The 19,340-nt window shown below is 38.9% G+C and overlaps 1 protein-coding gene across 2 annotated transcripts in view; it reads left to right on the top strand.

The window, feature by feature from the left end:
* LOC112141525 (stimulated by retinoic acid gene 6 protein-like) overlaps positions 1 to 19,340 on the top strand; it is an 84,154-nt gene that overhangs the window by 26,632 nt on the left and 38,182 nt on the right. The window contains exons 7-10 of one of the 2 annotated variants that reach the window (XM_024264687.2): positions 11,122 to 11,247; positions 11,716 to 11,789; positions 14,198 to 14,303; positions 14,411 to 14,510. In XM_024264687.2, the coding sequence (XP_024120455.1) occupies positions 11,122 to 11,247; positions 11,716 to 11,789; positions 14,198 to 14,303; positions 14,411 to 14,510 (406 nt within the window). The remainder of the gene's footprint in view (positions 1 to 11,121; positions 11,248 to 11,715; positions 11,790 to 14,197; positions 14,304 to 14,410; positions 14,511 to 19,340) is intronic. The other variant, XM_024264688.2, reaches the window with a different exon arrangement.

The following is a 19,340-nucleotide window of genomic DNA, read 5'->3' as shown; positions in this document are numbered from 1 at the left end:
TATGGTGCGGTTAAAATTGGCGGAAGGGGCACTGAAAGGACATCGACTGTTTGCTGGCAGTGATGTCCAAGCACCCCCCCACCAAGGTGCAAATAAAATCGAGGGGAGGGGCAAATCCATGCAGCGGCCACAGGAGGAGGGCCACTGGCATATAGTCCACCCCCCGCAGCGCACTGCAATACAGACACCTGAAGGTATACGATATTCTGCATCTAAAATGAAAGTTTTTTTTTTTTGCTGATCACCATTAGCTCCATGGAGAAATTGACTGTTGGTGTTAGTCTGGGATTCGGAGCTGTCAGAGCAGACTCGTCCTGGAGGGAGCTGTTGGCATCGATCTTACATCAGCATGTTTTCACCCGCTCGTTTTCATGGGTATGGGAGGGTTTGCAGGTGCAGGTTTTTAGAGGATTACTCTTAAATGCATGAATAGATCAAAATACCGCTTTGAGTTTTTTTGTAGAGAGGAATGAACAGTAGAATTCACTTAAAAAAGTAGAATTTCCATGATATACCCCCGTTAAGGAAAACAAAAATGATGTTGACCAAGGGGCTCTGCTTCCACTGTCTAATGCTACATTTACACCAAAGGCAATTCGTGCAACAAATTTGCGTGGCCTCCCACGCGCTACACTGCATGTTACAAAATCTGAGAAAGGAAGTCTTTTCTTCACACAATATAATATATCAGTCAAAATACTGTAGCAAAAGGGATCTTGAAGTCTAAGAAAGCTGGAATTGCAACCATCTTACAGAGACGTCCCGGCAGCCCATGGAAGTTAACATCTCGACACATGAAAACCAACATTTTTCAAAGGGGTGGCTAAACTTACACAAAGAATGTTGTTTTTTTATCTTTACTGCATAGAGTGACCCCAGATTGTCTGTATCTGTGTTTCCATGTGCAAAATGACAAAGATCAGATTAGAATAGAACTGTCCATATGGTCCTGAAAAACATCATCCGATTGTAACAAACGTTTCCATGCGCCACACGGTTGATCAGAATAAATCATGTTGACATGCGCAGAACTGTCTCAAATACCAGAAATATTCATAGAAGAAGAAATAATGACTTCTGTTGTAAACAAACAAAGATCATGTATAGAGCGAGATGATCCACTGAGTGTGGTTTCATTATTATTGATTTTATTCGTGCAGTAACATGCATCTTGCCTGCCCGTAAATATGCGGGAATAACATCAGCCTTTGTCTGGCTGTGATTAGAAATATGAATTTATGTGATTTTTACATAGTTTCTCAGGACTGTTAGGTGCGTGGAGTGGCATTTCCACATTCAAAAGCCGCCTCCATCGGCTCGTACCATCCTGAAGCCCCTCGGAGAGACGGTTCTCCCGGGAGACATGGTTCTCCAGAATCCAACGGGTCTCTCACATAGATCAGCCAGACGGACTGCGGTCTGAAGCTCACAACGTAACAAAGCACCCCCGCGCATGCGTGCGTGCGTGTTGGCGCTGCCATTGTTCAAAGGCTGGAAATCATCAATGAAAATGCATAACAGAGGAAGAATGAGCAGACAGTCTCACTTGTCATTTGGCCAACATCAAGCATGCAGGAGCATGTGAGGGCAATTTATTTGAGATAGAGAACACCTGCACAAATGTTGCTCCTCCCAAACAGGAAGTGATGTCAGTTTAAAGAACACAAAAGTAAAACTCAACACCCCCACTTGTTCTTGCACTGCCAATACAAATAATGACAAACGTTCATTCAGCACAATGTGTCCATGATCACTTACACTCCACAAATATAATGCAGAAATCTATTTATTTTGACTTTAGTTTCCGGCTTGGTGAAAATATCTGCCACCATGTCAACTGTCGGACAATAACATATAGTTATTTTTCCATCACACAATGTAGATCTTACAAAGTGGTATCTAATGTCAATGTGTTTCCATCTTTGCTGTGAAATTGGATTTTTAGCAAGAGCAATTGCACCTTGATTGTCCTCAAAAATAGTTACTGGCAAATAGTTTGATCCAGTGTCCATTCCTGTCGGTAAGTTCTTCAGATACATGCTTTCCTGTGTAGTGGCTGTCAAAGCCATGTATTCGCCTCACAAGTTGATAAAGCAACTGTTGGTTGTTTCTTTGACTTCCAGGAAATAAGAGGTCCAGTTTCAGACAAACTAAAACAATAACCAGTCATACTTCGCCTGTCATTCGGATCTTCTGCCCAATCTGCATCGCTGTATGCAACAAGCTTAAGTACAACATTTTTTTTTCTTGAAACACATTTCCTGGTTTACAGTGCCGTTTAAATATCTCAACACATGCTTTGCAGCTACCCAGTGTTGCTGCTTTGGATCATTCAAGTACTGAGACAGTTTACTGACAATGAAGCTAAGATCTGGTCTGGTACAAGACATCAAATAGATTAAACTCCCAATTAATACTCTGTACTTCTTTGGGTCAACAGATTCACCTTGATTGTCAAACTTGATTTTATTTTCACATGGAGTTGCTCTTGGCTTACAAAATGTCATGCCAAACTTTCCAGAATCTTTAATATATACCTTTTCTGGCTCATTCGAATTTTACCATCTTTCTGTGAAAAGTCAATCCCAAGAAAAGTTGAAAGCTTTCCAAGATCTTTAATTTTAAATTTCTTTCCCAACATGTCTTTCAGTTTTTAGTGTCTGACTTTGACTTGCGCCGATAAGAAGATTGTCAACCCAGATTATCAGTATCACTTTGTCATTTTCTGTTTGTTTGCTATAAACACAGTAATCTGCCGGATTTTGAACAAAATTGTTTTCAATGAGAAAATCATGAAGCATTTTATTCCAGTTTCGTCCCGATTGTTTCAGACCGTACAAAGATTTATTGAGCTTGCAAACTAACTTTTGACCAGTTTCTGATTTTACTTGGCTTTACTCTGGCTTTATATATGGTTTCAGAAGGATTTTCTTTAATTGTGTATACCCATCTACCCCCCACTGCATGTTTACCTTTAGGTAAAGTTGTTAGCGTAAAGGTTTTGTTCTCTTTTAGAGAATCCATCTCCTCTTTCATAGCCTTTTCCCACAACTCTGAGTTTGATGAGCTCATGGCCTCCTTCAGTGTCTGTGGTACATCGCATGAGGCTCTGTAACAATAGTCAATACTGGTTAGAGTTTGATCATTCTCTTTACATTTAGCTTCATATCCATAATACTGAGGTGCTCTTCTTTCTCTTTTAGGATATCGTAAACTCGAACCGCTCTCATTTTCATCAACATTAGTTTCAGTGTCAGATGGTTCTGTTTTTATTTCCAGTGTAACTGTTTTTGTCACAACTTCAGGGTTTTGCTTTGTTGCCGTTTTTCTGTTCTGAATGTGCTCAAACATCTCATCTTCTGTCTGAGTACAACTTTCATTTACTTCTTTTGTGACAAATTTGACCAATCTGTTTTTTGTCATATCCAACAAAAATTCCTTTTTCACAGCGTGAATCCAACTTCTTCTTGTCATACTTGTATGTGTAACAGTCTGATCCAAATATCTGCATTCTTGAAAGATCAGGTTTCTTTCCAGTTAACATGTAATATGGAGTTTGCCCTGTATGCCTGTTGTAACATCTATTGCGTATGACCATACTTTTCCTGCCATCATCCGCAGCATCTTTCATCACCAGAGACAGACTCTTGTCATCCAATAGCTGAATCAGTTCTGCATAAGCTTCTTCATTTTTCTTGGCATCCTCTTCTGCTCCGTCATCGTCCTCATCAGGTGGGTCACCAACTATGACACTCTTCAGGTCAAGCAGTGGCAGGTGCGCCAGGAACTTTGTTTCTCGTAGCTCATAATTCTTTTCATCTCCGTCGAAGCACAAACGGTTCCATCGGCTTCCAAACTCTTTTCTGGGCCCATAACCTGTTGGCTCTGCCATTGTTCAAAGGCTGGAAATCACCAATGAAAATGCATAACGGAGGAAGAATGAGCAGACAGTCTCACTTGTCATTTGGCCAGCATCAAGCATGCAGGAGCATGTGAGGGCAATTTATTTGTGATAGAGAACACCTGCACAAATGTTGCTCCTCCCAAACAGGAAGTGATGTCAGTTTAAAGAACACAAAAGTAAAACTCAACAGTGCGCTCACACATGAAAGCTGTGAATCAGCTTTTCTACTCAAAGAAAAGAGTTCGCTCTCTGAGAGCAGCTGATCGGTTCTGTTGGTGCTCCAAACACTGCCAGACCCTCTATGCATGAGGTAAAATCCAGCGCAGTAATGACACACGATCAGAATGTCTGTTTACATGAACCACGATTGGATCAACCATTGGTATAACCCACCTGTCTTGATCAGAAAGACATTTGGATCAGAGAGAGTCTGATCGGGCCAGAGTATTCTGAACGGTGTGTTTACATGACACATTTCTGTTCTGATCAGGTGTTTATTCCAATTACATGAGGCCATGTAAACGTAGCTACTGTCGCAGACATGATTCTGAAGGTTGCAACCCCTAACCACCATCTTCCACTCTCACATCTTCCACTCTCATGTCCTCCTTCCTCTCATGAACCTCTTCTTTGGTCTTTCTCTAGACCTCTCTCCTGACGGCTCCAACGCCATCTTTTTTGCCAACATCATCAATGTTCTTCCTCTCAGTGTGCCCAAACCGCTTCCATTTTCAAGATACCTACCATGATCTGTTCCTCTGATGGACTGGTTCCTGATCCTGTGCATCCTGGTCACTCACAAACAGAACCTCAGAATACGCACTACCTAAATAAATCATATAGTAAAGGAAATGCAGTCTAATGTTTCTCCAATAATGTTTAGTGGCCAAAGCACCACCTGGTCTTTATTTCAGAGGCCCTCATCCAACAGTTCTTTGCTGCCACTTACCCTGAGTGCTTCAGCAAACTGCACATTAGAACTGTTTCCTGCATTAACTCATGGTTGTGTATTTACTGGTTACACCCACCTATTTTCTGTGGGTGGGGTTGATGTTAAATCTTTGAAACCGCTTCTTGTGCTGCTTAAATTGGCTTCCTGATGTGATGATGTCACAGACCGAGACGGCCCCTTTCAGGAAGAGTCTGCTCTGACAGCACTGCCCCCACAAACACCCAGTTTCCCCATGGAGCTAGATGTGATCAGCAAAAGCTTTCATTTTAGATGAACAATACTGTATATCCTATATTGTTGTAACAGATCACAAAACTCACAGTTCAGATTGTGTCACAGTTTAAGCATCACGGTTCGGATCATTTTTCTGATCAGTATAGAGTAAAAAAAACAACTGAAAAAACAAGAAGATAAAAGCCTAACATTGCATTTTTGTAGAATATTCTGCAAATAAACTTGTTAACTAATCTGTTAACAAGTTTTGTTAATGATTCTTATTAAGCTTGTTAACACTTATTTGTTCCATGTATACGATGGTAATAAATGTAACAATAAGCATCATATTAACACATTAATAATGCTTGTAAATGTGTTAACTTAGGAATTTAATAAGCCTTATTAGGCTTATTACACCAATAAATGTCTTACTAACACCTTATAAGAATGTTAATAATGCTTATTAATGTGTTAACAAAGCTTGTTAAGGAATCTTATTATAAAGTGTTACCAATAAATTTAAAGACAGACAACTTTCATAAATATGAATGGCTTTTCTGTTTACACTTTTAGAAATGGTAAGTAAATAAAATTCTAATTCTTTAAGTAGCACAGGAAAAGAAGTTGTGATAAAGAAAATTTGGATTTGTGAATATGAAACTTATCAAACATAATTCATTTAATTTATTGTAAATTGTATGTTGAACAGTGTGTTCTTGTCATGTAGGCCAAATATAATGTTTCATCTGAAAGATTAGATTAAAAATGGCAATTTTTATAAAACTTTCCAAAATCTTTTTGTGATTTTACAGTTCCAAAATAGACGACTAATTGTTTCTGGGTGTGCTTTAAAAAGTGTGGGTGGGATTAATTCTTTTATTAGATCTTAACATTTACTGATTAGTGGGATAGATGCACTAATTCTGATGCAGTGTCCAAACATTATTCCATGGTAAGTCAGGGATACATTTTCTCCAATAGAAGAAAGCAGAGGGACAGAAAAGGCATTTTGTTGAAAAGGCCACATCCTTAATTGGTCCTGTGATTAGACCTGACACCACATACGTTTGTGAAAATGTGATGAGGGAAAATATTCCAGATGGAGAGTGGATTCTTTAAATATGACTTGATCCATTTTCATTTAAAAGTGTTATTTAAAGGAGTAAAATCAAGAAAATTTAGGCCTCCAATTTCATAGGAGTTCATCTCCCTCTTAAATGTAAATTCTTTTGAGGCCACTGGTTAAAACGTTTTTTGGTTTTATAGATTAGGGGAGTTTAGAGATCATCTTTCTAAATTATTTTTGGAGATAATAATACCTAAGTATGTTACATTTTCTTTTATTGGAATGTTACAGATTGACTATAAAGCACAATCTTTGACTGAAAGAAGTTCATATTTGTTGAGATTAAGGTGAAGACTTAAGACACAAAAGAAAGACTGGATAAGGTTTAGAGTGTAGGAAATGTGACTGCTGTCTCTTAGGAAAAGAGTAATATCGTCAGCTAGCTGACTAATTAGAATTTCTCTATCAAAAACTGAGATGCCTTTAACTGGCGTAAAGTGATGTTATCAGCCAAGGTTTGAGTAACTAGCAGGAAAAGATAAGGTGAGACATCCCTGTCTGATTCCTCTGTTAAGATTGAGTATAGGGGAGGTTCCATCTTTCAGCTTTATAGAGTAGTTTGAATTATTTTAGCGTTTTAACTGTATTTTAGAAGAAGGAGCCAAAACCAAATTTATGAAGACAGCTGAAGATAAAGTTGTGATTAACAGAGGCGAACTCTTTGTAAAAGTCTAAAAAGAGTATAAAACTGTCATCAGAAACCAGATGTGAGTAATCTAGAATGTCAAGAACAAGACAAATATTGTTAGAAATGTGTCTGTTTTGTATGAATCCTGATTGTGTCTCTGCAATAACTGAATTTAGAACTGATTTTGGTCTTTTGACAAAGACAGGTGCAAGAATTGTGTATTCATTATTTAATGGACATATTGGGCACCAACTGTCAATGAAAGTATATGTTTTTTGGGTTATAAAGGTGAGTACACCTTGATTTAACATTGGAGGGAGGATGCCTTCATATGCTCTCTAAAAATACCTGGGTTAGACAAGGGGCAATTTCATTACTAGATTGTTTATAAAACCCCCCACTTAACCCTTCTGACCCAGGAGACTTGTTATTTTTAAGATGGTTAATAGAGGAAAGTATTTCATTTTCTGAGAGAGTAGAGTCACATATATCATGTTCAGATGCCTGTATTTGTTGTTTATTATAGTTCAAAAAAAGAATCAAAGTCTTCACGGGGTTCATAGGCATAAAGTTTAACGTAGAAAAGGCTAACATAATTTGCAATACCTTTGGGATCCGATGTTACCTGGCCTTCTATTTTTAATTGTTATAGAGTGTTTTTTTGGCGCGATGTTTCTCCAACTGAAAAAAGTCAGAACTACTCTCACCTTCCTCTAACCATTTCAGCCTTGATCTGACAAAGGCGCCTTCAGCTCTGTTCTTATAAATGCTGCCTATTTTTTTTTTTTGCAAGATTGCTAAATTTATTTTATCATCATCTGATAAATCTGCTGAATTTTTTTTTTAGTTTGCCATGTCAGATAACTTTATTTTCTTCAGCTTTTCTGGATTTATTTAAATCTGAACTAAGCTTTCTAAAAAAGATGTGGTTAGCGCTCTCGCCTCACAGCGAGAAGGCTCCGGTTCGACTCCCGGCTGGGACCTTTCTGTGTGGAGTTTGCATGTTCTCCCCGTGCATGCGTGGGTTTTCACCGGGGACTCCGGCTTCCTCCCACCGTCCAAAAACATGCTTCATAGGTTCATTGGTGACTCTAAATTGCCCCTAGGTGTGAATGTGAGAGTGAATGTGTGTGTGATTGTGGCCCTGTGACAGACTGGTGACCTGTCCAGGGTGAACCCCGCCTTCGCCCATCAGTAGCCGGGATAGGCTCCGTGACCCTGAAAGGGACAAAGCGGTTAAGAAGAAGAATGAATGAGAAGTTCCCAGTTCTTACCGCAACAGATTTCTTCTTTAGCTTGATTATAGAAATAAGAGACTAATTCAGAAACCTTTTCTTGTACTATGTCCAGTTTAAGCAGTGAGTTATTTAGAATCCAATAAGATTTCCTGTTTTGGGACCTAGTTTCAGGTAATTTAATAGAAATATAAATTGTTTTAAGATCTTAGTTAAGAAGGAAAAATGGGTAACACTTTATAATAAGATTCCTTAACAACACATTAATAAGCATTATTAACATTCTTATAAGGTGTTAGTAAGACATTTATTGGTGTAATAAGCCTAATGAGGCTTATTAAATTCCTAAGTTAACACATTTACAAGCATTATTAATGTGTTCATATGATGCTTATTGTTACATTTATTACCATCGTATACATGGAACAAATAAGTGTTAACAAGCTTAATAAGAATCATTAACAAAACTTGTTAACAGATTAATAAGCCTTATTAATGTGTGCAGTTCTGGTAAGACATTTAATATCATTATAGATGTCTCACACTGACTTATGTGTTAATAAGCTTAATAAGAACCTTTAATAAACTAAAGGATTAATTTACTGCATTAATAATGTGTTAAATGCAAGTAAAATATTTATTAGCATTATAGGTGTCTGGTAAATACCTGATAGTGTTAATGAGAATATTGATTACTCAGTCAGACCATTGTCTACAAAGACCATATTAGTAAACTGGTAGTAAGCTTTACAAACGTATTAATAAACTTTGTTAACCATTTATTGACTGTTTTGCAGCACCTTATCTAAAGTGTAATCAAATCCACATTAGTAAACTGGTAGTAAGCTTAATAAATGTGTTAATAAACTTTATTAACCATTGTAGTCATATAGACGGCTTGAAGTCAGTGCGGCGCCAGATTTGCAGCAGCACCGCCTGGGTGGGCGCTTTCCCGCGATATTTTCATGATGATTGACAAGTAACGTAAGAGTCCAAAATACCCAACATGCACCGCAATCCAGGCGATCTTCTGCGCAGCGCCGCGTCCGCCTGCATGATTTCAAACACAGCTATTCTGACGGCGAGTTCACACTGGACACGGAGCGGAGGAAGCTTTCATTCGGCGCCCATGTTGACCTGGCGTGGTCCACTCCAGGCGTGGAGCGGGCCGGTCCTCCGTGGAGGGCCCACGCCGTGCAGCGGATCGTTTTGACGTCTGGTCTATTTTGTGCGCGAGCCGCGAGTGATCCGGGTGAATTTTTGGCAGGAAGTTACATCATGAGATGAGAAAATCCGGTTTATTTTCAAAATATAACCAATTTTTCACAATAAAACGCCGCGATGACAATTGCGATCATTTTTTCGTATCTAAACAGACTGTAGAGACGAAAATAATCAACACCCACACACACACCCGGGCGAGCGAGCACAGACACACAAAACAATCGGGTGGATTAAACACCCTCATGGTGTCCTTGGAAGGCTGCTTCAAAAAAAAAAAACTATCTGGCTAACAAAGTTTATTAATATGGTACTTACTAATATGGTTTTGATCACACTTTAGATAAGGTGCTGCAAAACATTTAATAAATGGTTAACAAGGTTTATTAATACATTTGTAAAGCTTACTACCAGTTTACTAATATGATCTTTGTAGACAATGGTCTGACTGAGTAGTCAATATTCTCATTAACACTATCAGGTAAATATTTTACTAGCATTTAACACATTATTAATGCAGTAAATTAATCCTTAAGTTTATTAAGGATTCTTATTAAGCTTATTAACACATAAGTCAGTGTGAGACATCTATAATGATATTAAATGTCTTACAAGAACCGTACACATTAATAAGGCTTACTAATCTGTTAACAAGTTTTGTTAATGATTCTTATTAAGCTTGTTAACACTTATTTGTTCCACGTATACGATGGTAATAAATGTAACAATAAGCATCATATTAACACATTAATAATGCTTGTAAATGTGTTAACTTAGGAATTTAATAAACCTTATTAGGCTTATTACACCAATAAATGTCTTACTAACACCTTATAAGAACATTAATAATGCTTATTAATGTGTTGTTAAGGAATCTTATTATAAAGTGTTACCGAAAAATGTTAACTTCAATATAATCTGCACTTAGACAATCAGACACCAGCCAGTAATCGATGGGAGAATATTTGGATCCATCACTATTGCACCAGGTATAAACAGAATCTGACGAGAATGTTCCACTCCACACATCTTTTAGGTCATATCTCTGCATGAATAAATGTAAGGGACTGTTTGAAGTTATTGCTTGTGGTGGCCATCTGTCCAGTTGATTATTTACAACCATATTAAAACCCCTCCCATAAAAACATCAGGACATTTGTTAAGGCCACAAATTATATAATTTTCAGTCAAAGAAATGAGCTGGATGTTTCCAGGTTTGGAGTAGTAACTGTGTTTGTTAAAAGTAATAAAGATCTTATTATGAATGGACATCATCATAAATACATAATGTCCCTGACTGTCACATTTGCTCTGTATGATGTCACTTTCAATAGTTTTCAATTGTTTAGCAAATAGGAACGGTGCTTTACGTTTGTTTGTTTTTTTAATGCCTCTGGTAATTCGAAGAACCTAAAGTTAAAGACAGGATTTAGAAATGAAAAAAGAGAGAGGACAAGAAGAATGAAAAATCTGACTAAATAGGAGTGTGTTGTGTTTCTTCCATTATTCAAACTTAATCAAACTTAAATTTAAGCTGCCAAACTAATTATGTCCTGTTTACTCCTGTTCAAATAGTGGCTGTAGTCAAAAAGCTCAATCTTGGTCTCATCACTCCAAATGACTTTGGTTCAGAAGTTTGGAGGTTTTTCTCTGGAGAAAATCTTTGAAGTTGTAAGATAAAAAAAAGAAGTTAAGGAAATAAAATAATAAGATCATAAAGTAATAAGGTTTTAGATGAACAAAATAAGTTGACATTAGCTTTATCCAAATGCTCTGCAATGTATTTGTCTTTAGTTAGGAAGGCAATTGCTATAAAACTTTTCTAAAATTATTTTTTAGGGTTTTGTAAAAAGAGAGAGGATCATTTTCCAGTGGCCCACCATCCTGTCCCTTGTCTTCCTGCTGGGACGATTTCTTCACATGTTGCTCAAAGACATCCGCATTCGTTTACACCTGGCAGAAAAGGTCAGTTTAACTAAAACTGCTTGGTTCCTTGGTTTGAACTCAGTCTCAGTTTCTCTCTGGCATGTGGATTCTGACACATTGACCATCACTTTTACACGTATGTAAACATGGTATGCAGCTTTTATTTTTGGTAGAATACTTATTTTTTGTTTGAATGCTTTATAGTAATAAATGGTTAAGAACTGGATAATGTGTTTACATATGTTTTAAATGAATTCGCATTTGTTACAAACATGCATTCATAGCATGAGCAGATGAGAATCTGGGTTTGTTCATGCAAAATTTTCCAAATCTTCTTTGACAAAAGCTTATTTTAACGACACATCACAAAATGTTTCTCTGTTGGTGCAGCAGTCAGGAAACAGTTGAAGATTAACTGCTATGGAGAGTTGTTCCTACAAAGAGATAGCTTACCAAACACAGGTGACCTTAAATGGCTGATCCACAGTTTGTCAAATGTTTTGGCAGGATTCAGAGACCCTGGTTGTCACACACCAGGTGCAGCATGTTAAGAGGTTGCTGAGCAGAAGAGGTGAGCAAAGGTAAGGCAAAACAAAGCACTGACCTAATAAGCACTTTTGTATGTCACATGCCAAAATATCACTGCATTTTTCAGCAAATTTGCCAGGTGGCTGCGTGGCAGCATTTATAGTCGAGAGGGGTTACAGCCATATTTTTACATGCCACACAGCGAGTATAGAGGTTTTAAGAAAAAGTTCAAATCAAACGGTGACTGGATCATTTTTTGACATTGGTCAGTAACTGCCTGGGCACATTTGGAGGCATTCCAGTGATAAACCGCAGCGGAATGATAATTATAATAATAATAATAATAAATTTTATTTATAGCGCCTTTCAAAACACCCAAGGACACTTGACAGTAAAATAGCAATAAAATAGTAAAATAATACACATAAAAGCGAGACACAATAATAACTGACTGAAGATTGGGTACTAGGTCAAAGTGAAAAGGCGGATTTAAACAGGTGAGTTTTGAGTCTGGATTTGAATAGAGGAAAAGAGTTGATATCACGGAGGTCAGGAGGGAGAGAGTTCCAAAGTTTGGGAGCCGAGCGGCTGAAGGCTCGACTCCCCATGGTAGCTAGACGGGCCGGAGGTACGGTGAGCTGAAGAGAAGCAGAAGACCGGAGAGAACGGGAGGGAGTGTGGATATGGAGAAGATCAGCAAGGTAGGGAGGAGCCAGGTTGTGAAGGGATTTAAAAGTGAGAAGGAGGAGTTTGAACTGGATTCTGAATTTAATGGGTAGCCAGTGTAGTTGCTGGAGGACGGGAGTGATATGGTGAAATGACAGAGTTCTGGAAACAATGCGGGCAGCTGAGTTTTGGACCAGTTGAAGTTTGTTGAGGGTTTTGTTTGGTAGACCGGAAAGAAGTGAATTGCAATAATCTAGACGTGAAGTGACCAGACTGTGACCTAGGATTGAGGCGGAGTGAACAGTGAGAGAGGGGCGCAGACGGTTAATTGTACGAAGATGGAAATAGGCAGACCGAGTAATGCTATTGACGTGGGACTGGAAAGATAATGTACTGTCAAGGACGACACCCAGACTCTTTACTTGAGGGGATGGAGAAACCAGGGAAGAATCGATGGGGAGAGTTAAACTTGGAGCTTTAGTGAGGGTAATTGATTGATAGGAGGATCTCCAAAGTCCCCAAAATCTGATCGGTGTTGATAGCACCACCGCGATTTGCACGCCAAATTCGCTGTTTGATGCCTGTCCAAAAATGTCTTCATAAGCTTGATGCCCCAGATGTGTGTGGGAGGAGCTACTTACAGATGTGTTTAGCCTTATCACAACCAGGAACAGTGTTTTTGTGTATCTCATTTACAATGTATGGAAGACACAGAGGATATTTAGAGATCCAGTCTATTTATTTAATAAGTTCCACCAAAGCTTGGTCACCTCTCTATATATCTATGTCAGTCAGCCTCCCGGGGGACGGTGTAGCGAGCACCATCGCTGAAGCCCCATGGGCCTCACTTTAACTTAACATTGAAACTCGACACCCCTGACGCACAAATTGTGTGAAAGGAGGTTTACATTAATCATTGATCATTTTTGTCTCCCTTAAGAATGAAATGACAGACTTATAATTGTTGGTGTTCTGACGACCTGTCCTACCTCAGGAGATTTCCCTTCCCGTGGTACAAAATGATAACTGCCCAAATGTTAGACCTTATCCGATAATCCTGTATATGAGCCAATGACATATATCAATTTACCGGACGTATCAAAGTGTTAACATCACCCATAGAAAATGCCTTTCCTCCAGTCCTCGCGAAATCAGGCCAGAGCCTTTTCCTTCACTTTCTGAAGCTTCCACCATTTTGAAGGCCATTGACAGTGATTGGTCTGAACTTCTGTCGCCAATCATGATTAAGCTTGTTCGAAGTCCACACCCTTCCCACTGAAAACAGCTCGGTAGAATCTGTCAATCAAACGTTGGGGGTGGGGCACCACATACTTTTACTGAGGCATCTGATTGGTCAGCTTATAACTTGAATAATTTGCAATAAAGAAAACATATCATGAAAAAAAATTAAGATTGCAAAGGAGATGCTAAGAAGAAGGCATCAAAGCAAGAATGATGATTCTGACAATTTCTCAATAGAGGTCTATGGCAATTTCTCAATAGAGGTCTATGGGATTTTGACTTCTTGGAACCAGCAGATACTTCCTGTTTGGAACATGAGAGGGGAGGGGTTGATATGTCCAGTGATTATACAGTCAATGATGTGAATGAACGCACCATTTACATGTCAGGTTGTAAACACAGCTGGGTAGGACAGATTCACAGTTGTGAAGATCAGCCAGAGGATCTGCAGCATCTAGCTTTGTATGTCAAATTAGCTCTGGACTTTTTCACTACTTTACTTGTTTTCACACCACACTATAACTCCACCATAACTCCATTTTTTGTGTTGCAGTAAACCACTCGGCTGGTTTCAGAGATGGGTGTATGAGTGGGACCCCTTCTTCAAGTTTCCAACTCGGATCATTGGCACTGTCATATCCATCATAGGCCTGTACAGGGTATGTTTTAGCTCTTCATTCTAACCTATGTATTCTCGGAAGTTGTTACTTTATTGCTAGTGTTAGAAAAATATAATCATCTCTGTGATGTTTCTGTTGTTCTGCAGCTGACTTTTGAAGACTTCTTTTGGAGTCGTCCTTTTTTCACGTTACTTTCATCTTTGTATGACGGACCAACGTATGTGGAGTTCATTGAAGTTGCCAAAAGTAAGTTGTTACCTCTGACTGTTCTTACTTTTTTCTTTTGCCTTTTTTACGTTCAGGGGTCGCCACAGTGAATCAACTTCCTACATCTAACTCTGTTTTCAGCATCCTCCTCTCAAGCACCAGTTACCTTCATGTCTTGTGCATCCATAACCCTCCTCTTTGGTCTTCCTCTAGACCTCTTGCAGGGCTCTAGACTAACTTTTTGTACTGGTTCGTCTAACTTTTTTTCTTAGGTGCACCAGCACAAATGTTTGGTGCACCAACCTTCTCAACCTCATTACATTAAACTCAGCACTGTTACCTGGTCCTTTTCCTTTTGATTTGCTGTCAATATCGGGATTTAGACTTGAACATAATTAATTTACAAACTGGTAAACATAAAGCCCTTTATTTATAACAGAGTTCTGCAATATTAACAAACTACAAAAGTTTTATAGTATATAAAAATTAATACAGATGTGCAGTTTGAAAAAACTTAAATTTGTGGCAAGTGAAATGGGTGGAGCCTAAAGCTTCCTGCTCGGCCCCATTCTGATTCAATCACTTGTAGACAAATAGATCCATGAACACTGTTTTGGTTGCACTGTAATGTTAGCTTGGGGTTGTGAGGGGCTGCAAGCTAGCAGGAGAGCGAGTAAGCAAAGGTTTCAGTAGATGTCAGCGTGGGGTTACTTCACACCAACAGTCCTTCCCAGAACTCTAATGAACTCATGTGGCTCTGCAGAAATATGTCCTGGAAAACGACAAGTTTTTAGATTTTGCCTAAAAACACTAGAAACATAATTAAAACACAAGTTTAAAACGCTTTGAAAACAGATCAGAGTAGGACTTTAAAATGCTTCACAGAGCTGAAACTTCATCTAAAAAAAAGAAAAACTTTTAAACGTTTTGTGATCAGTACAGAGCCATTCATTTTGATTTTTTAAATTTACTTTTGTTTTTTCAAACATTTCCTTTGTCTTTTTTTTGGAGTCATTTTGGTTTGTGGAATTTTGTTTTTCGATTTCTAAAACTTTATTTTTTTTATAATTTATTTTGCTCTTTTAACTAACATTGAGATCTTAATAAGGTTTTGCATTGATTAATTTGTTTATGTGATCTAACCTTCAGAGCCACTGTAGTTAATGCTAAAACACCAATAGTGTCGCAGTGACACTTGAATGACTGGCTTTTGGCTTACCATAAATCCTCTACTGTTCATCCGATGGAATTATGCTCATCCTGTTAACGATAGACGAAAGAATGTATCCTAAACACTGAAGCTAAAGCTCCGGTGTTGAAGGATTTCAACAGGCTTTTTTTCATTCGCTCCACCTGCTGCCAGCAACAGGCGCGCGTGCACGGGTGTGTGCACTCGGAACCAAACTTAACGACTCTGAAAGTTTCCGTTTGATTGCGCCCCAACGCTGACGGTGTTGAAGCTCCTTCAGATGTACATTCTAATAAATTAGTAATAACTCTTACTGGAGGTTGTTACAGCTGCACACACATAGAAGGAGACTTTTGAAGTCACAGAGATTATGTTTTTATTTATTTTTTGTCCTCACAGAAGAAAGACTAGGTGCACTGGTGTGACCAAGAGTTTTTTTTGGCGCACCAATAAAAAATTTGGTCACAAATGCGACCAAATTGGTCACACTCTAGAGCCCTGTCTTGTCTGGCAGTTCTAGACTAGGTATCCTGTATGTCCTCTGAACATGTCTGCTGGCCTCTCTGACTTTATCTCTAAAACCTCTAACATGTGCTGTCCCTCTGATTGATTTATTCCTGATCCATTCTGGTCTCTCACAAAGAGAACCTCAGCATCTTCATCTCTGCTACCTACTGTTCTGCTTCCTCTCTATTCCTCAGTACCACTGTCTCTAGGCTGGCTGGTCTCACCATGACGCCCCTGCCACGCCGGCCACGTCTGGTGTGAATGGACCTTTAAGCTTCCACTACTCTTTCCCACACCTTCATTGTATGGCTCATCAGCTTTATTCCTCTGTAGTTACCACAACTCTGCACATCTCCCTTATTCTTAAAAATGGGCACCATCACACTTCTCCTCCATTCCTCAGACATCTTCTCACCACCTAAGATCCTGTTGAACAACAAAGTCAGAATCTCCACTACCATCATGCCTAGACACTTCCATACCTCCACAGGTATATCACCAGAGTCATCCTACACACCACCATCCTGTGCTGTCTGGAAACACTCTCACCAACCACTACTTTACAGTCACTGATCTCCTTCAGATTACACCGTCTACACAAGATGTAGTCTATCTGTGTGCTTCTACCTCCGCTCTTATAGGTCACTCTATGTTCCTGTCTCTTCTCAAAGAATGTATTCACTATCGCCATTTCCATCTTTTTTGCAAAATCAACCACCATCTGTCCTTCTACATTCCTCTCCTGGATACCAAACCTGCCCATCACCTCCTCATCACCTCGGTTTCCTGCACCAACATGACCATTGAAATCTGCACCAATGACAACTCTCTCATTTCCAGGGATGCTCATCATCACTTCATTAAACTCCAATTAAAATGTATCCTTCTCATCCAGCACACAGCACACCCTCCATTTCTATCTTCAGACTCATTACTCTAGCTAACACTCATTTACCTCCACAACACTCCTAACAAACTCCTCCTTTAGGATAACTCCTACTCCATTTCTCTTCCCATCTTCACCATGATAGAAAAACTTGAACCCTGCTCCTAAACTTCTGGCCTATGGAGCTATTTTTGGGGCCAATATTATTTGAAACCCACATAAATAAAAAGGGAAATAATATTGGTGTTTGGCCAAAACAATATAAAATGCAACAAACTCTTTGCTATTCTAAAAGAAACTAATAGCTTCATATGTTCTGTTTTTCAGGTTTCAAAATTTCAATTTCAAAACGGTTTTTTTTCAGTTTGAAATCTTTTTTTCACTTTCAACTCTTTTTTTTCCTTTTTGAATCTCAAAACTTCCTTTTCAAAACTTTTAGCACCATTGGGGCACATTGGGGCAGGGCTAACATGAAGATCCAATCAAAATCGGAGTTAACTTCAATCCCGGTGCATTCTCCTACTCTAAGAACTGTAATAAATACGATCAGAAAATGACTGTTTAGTCTGTACTTTCATAGTCTGAAGTTGTTGCAAGACGGGTGTAAAAATCAGAGTTTTGTCGCGCCCAAAACTCTGTTCTACTCCGTTCAAGGCGCCATGTTATTGTGTTATAGTGTCATAAAAAACGTCAGAATCCTTGGATAAAATGGCTACGTAGTGGGTCGCCCTTTTTAAACCTACAGAACACCACTAAAAAAAACAGTTGAAAGTGAAAAAAGATTTCATAGTGAAAAAAAAGTTTTGAAATTGAATTTTTAAGTTTTGAAACCTAAAAAACAGAGCATATGATTCTGAAAATAAATTATTTTATTTTCCATCCATCCATCTTCTGCTCATCTGGGACCGGGTCGCTGGGGCAGCAGTCTAAGCAAAGTTGCCCAGACTTCCCTCTCCCCGGCCACTTCCTCCAGCTCCTCTGGGTGGAGCCCAGGGGGTTCCCAGGCCAGCTGAGAGACCTAGTCTCTTCAGAGTGTCCTGGATCTTCCTCGGGGCCTCCTCCCAGTGGGACATGACCAGAACACCTCTCCAGGGAGGCGTCCAGGAGGCATCCGGATCAACTGGCTCCTCTGGATGTGGAGGGGAAGCGGCTCTACTCCAAGCTCTCTCCGGGTGACCGAGCTTCTCACCCTATCTCTAAGGGAGCGTCCAGCCACCCTCCGGAGAAAACTCATTTCAGCCGCTTGTAGTCGGGATCTCGTTCTTTCGGTCACGACCCAGAGCTCATGACCATAGGTGACTACTGGAACGAAGATCGACCAGTAAATCGAGAGCTTTGCTTTCTGGCTCAGCTCTCTTTTCACCACAACAGATTGGTACAGGAACCGCAAAATCTGTCGATCTCAAGCTCCGATCTTCCCTCACTCGTGAACAAGACCCCAAGATATTTAAATTCCTCCACCTGAGGCAGGAGCACTCCACCCACCGAGAGAGGGCAAACTACCTTTCTCCGGTCGAGAACCATGGCCTCAGACTTAGCGGTGCTGACCCTCATCCCAGCCACTTCACACTTGGCTGCAAAACGCTCCAATACATGCTGGAGGTCCCGGTTCGATGGAGCCAACAGAACAACATCATCTGCAAAGAGCAGAGATGAGCACGATTTTATTTTAGAATAGCAAAACAAAAAGTTTTATATATTTTACATTGTTTTTGGTCAAACACCAACATTTTTTTTTAAATGTTTTATTCGGGTTTCAATGTTTATGGCCCTGGCTCCATACTGGCCTTGCTACCTTTCCACATTGACAAGAATTTTTGCCTATTTTGTTGATGCTAAGTATTTATTTCCTAAACCATTAAGCAAATACATTCTTTAGAAGTTATAGAATATGATGTGCTTAATTTTTTGATGTTACATGCTGTTGAAGTGTACCTATAATGTGTACAGACTATGGAAGTTTTTTTTAGGTCATAATTCAAAGTTTTATGCATTTTGTAATTGACAATTCAATATTCAATCAGGCTTGCAAAATGATAATTCATTTTGTAATTTACAATTCAATATGAAAATTTACAATTCAATATCACAATTTTACAAAATAAAATATTGCATAAAAACAAAATCAATTGCATTGTAAATTGTCATGGGTTTTTGATGTCATAATTCAAATGACTATGCATTTTACAATTTACAATTCAATATGCTATTTGGTCTTTCATTTTGAAATCCATTTTACAATTTACAATTCAATATTTAAAAACGACATTTCAATACATGGTTTGGT

This window comes from Oryzias melastigma, unplaced genomic scaffold, assembly GCF_002922805.2.
Source record: "Oryzias melastigma strain HK-1 unplaced genomic scaffold, ASM292280v2 sc00296, whole genome shotgun sequence".
NCBI lineage: Eukaryota > Metazoa > Chordata > Actinopteri > Beloniformes > Adrianichthyidae > Oryzias > Oryzias melastigma.
The sequence above is the reverse complement of the archived record's forward strand: the minus strand, read 5'-3'. Positions and strand labels throughout refer to the sequence as shown.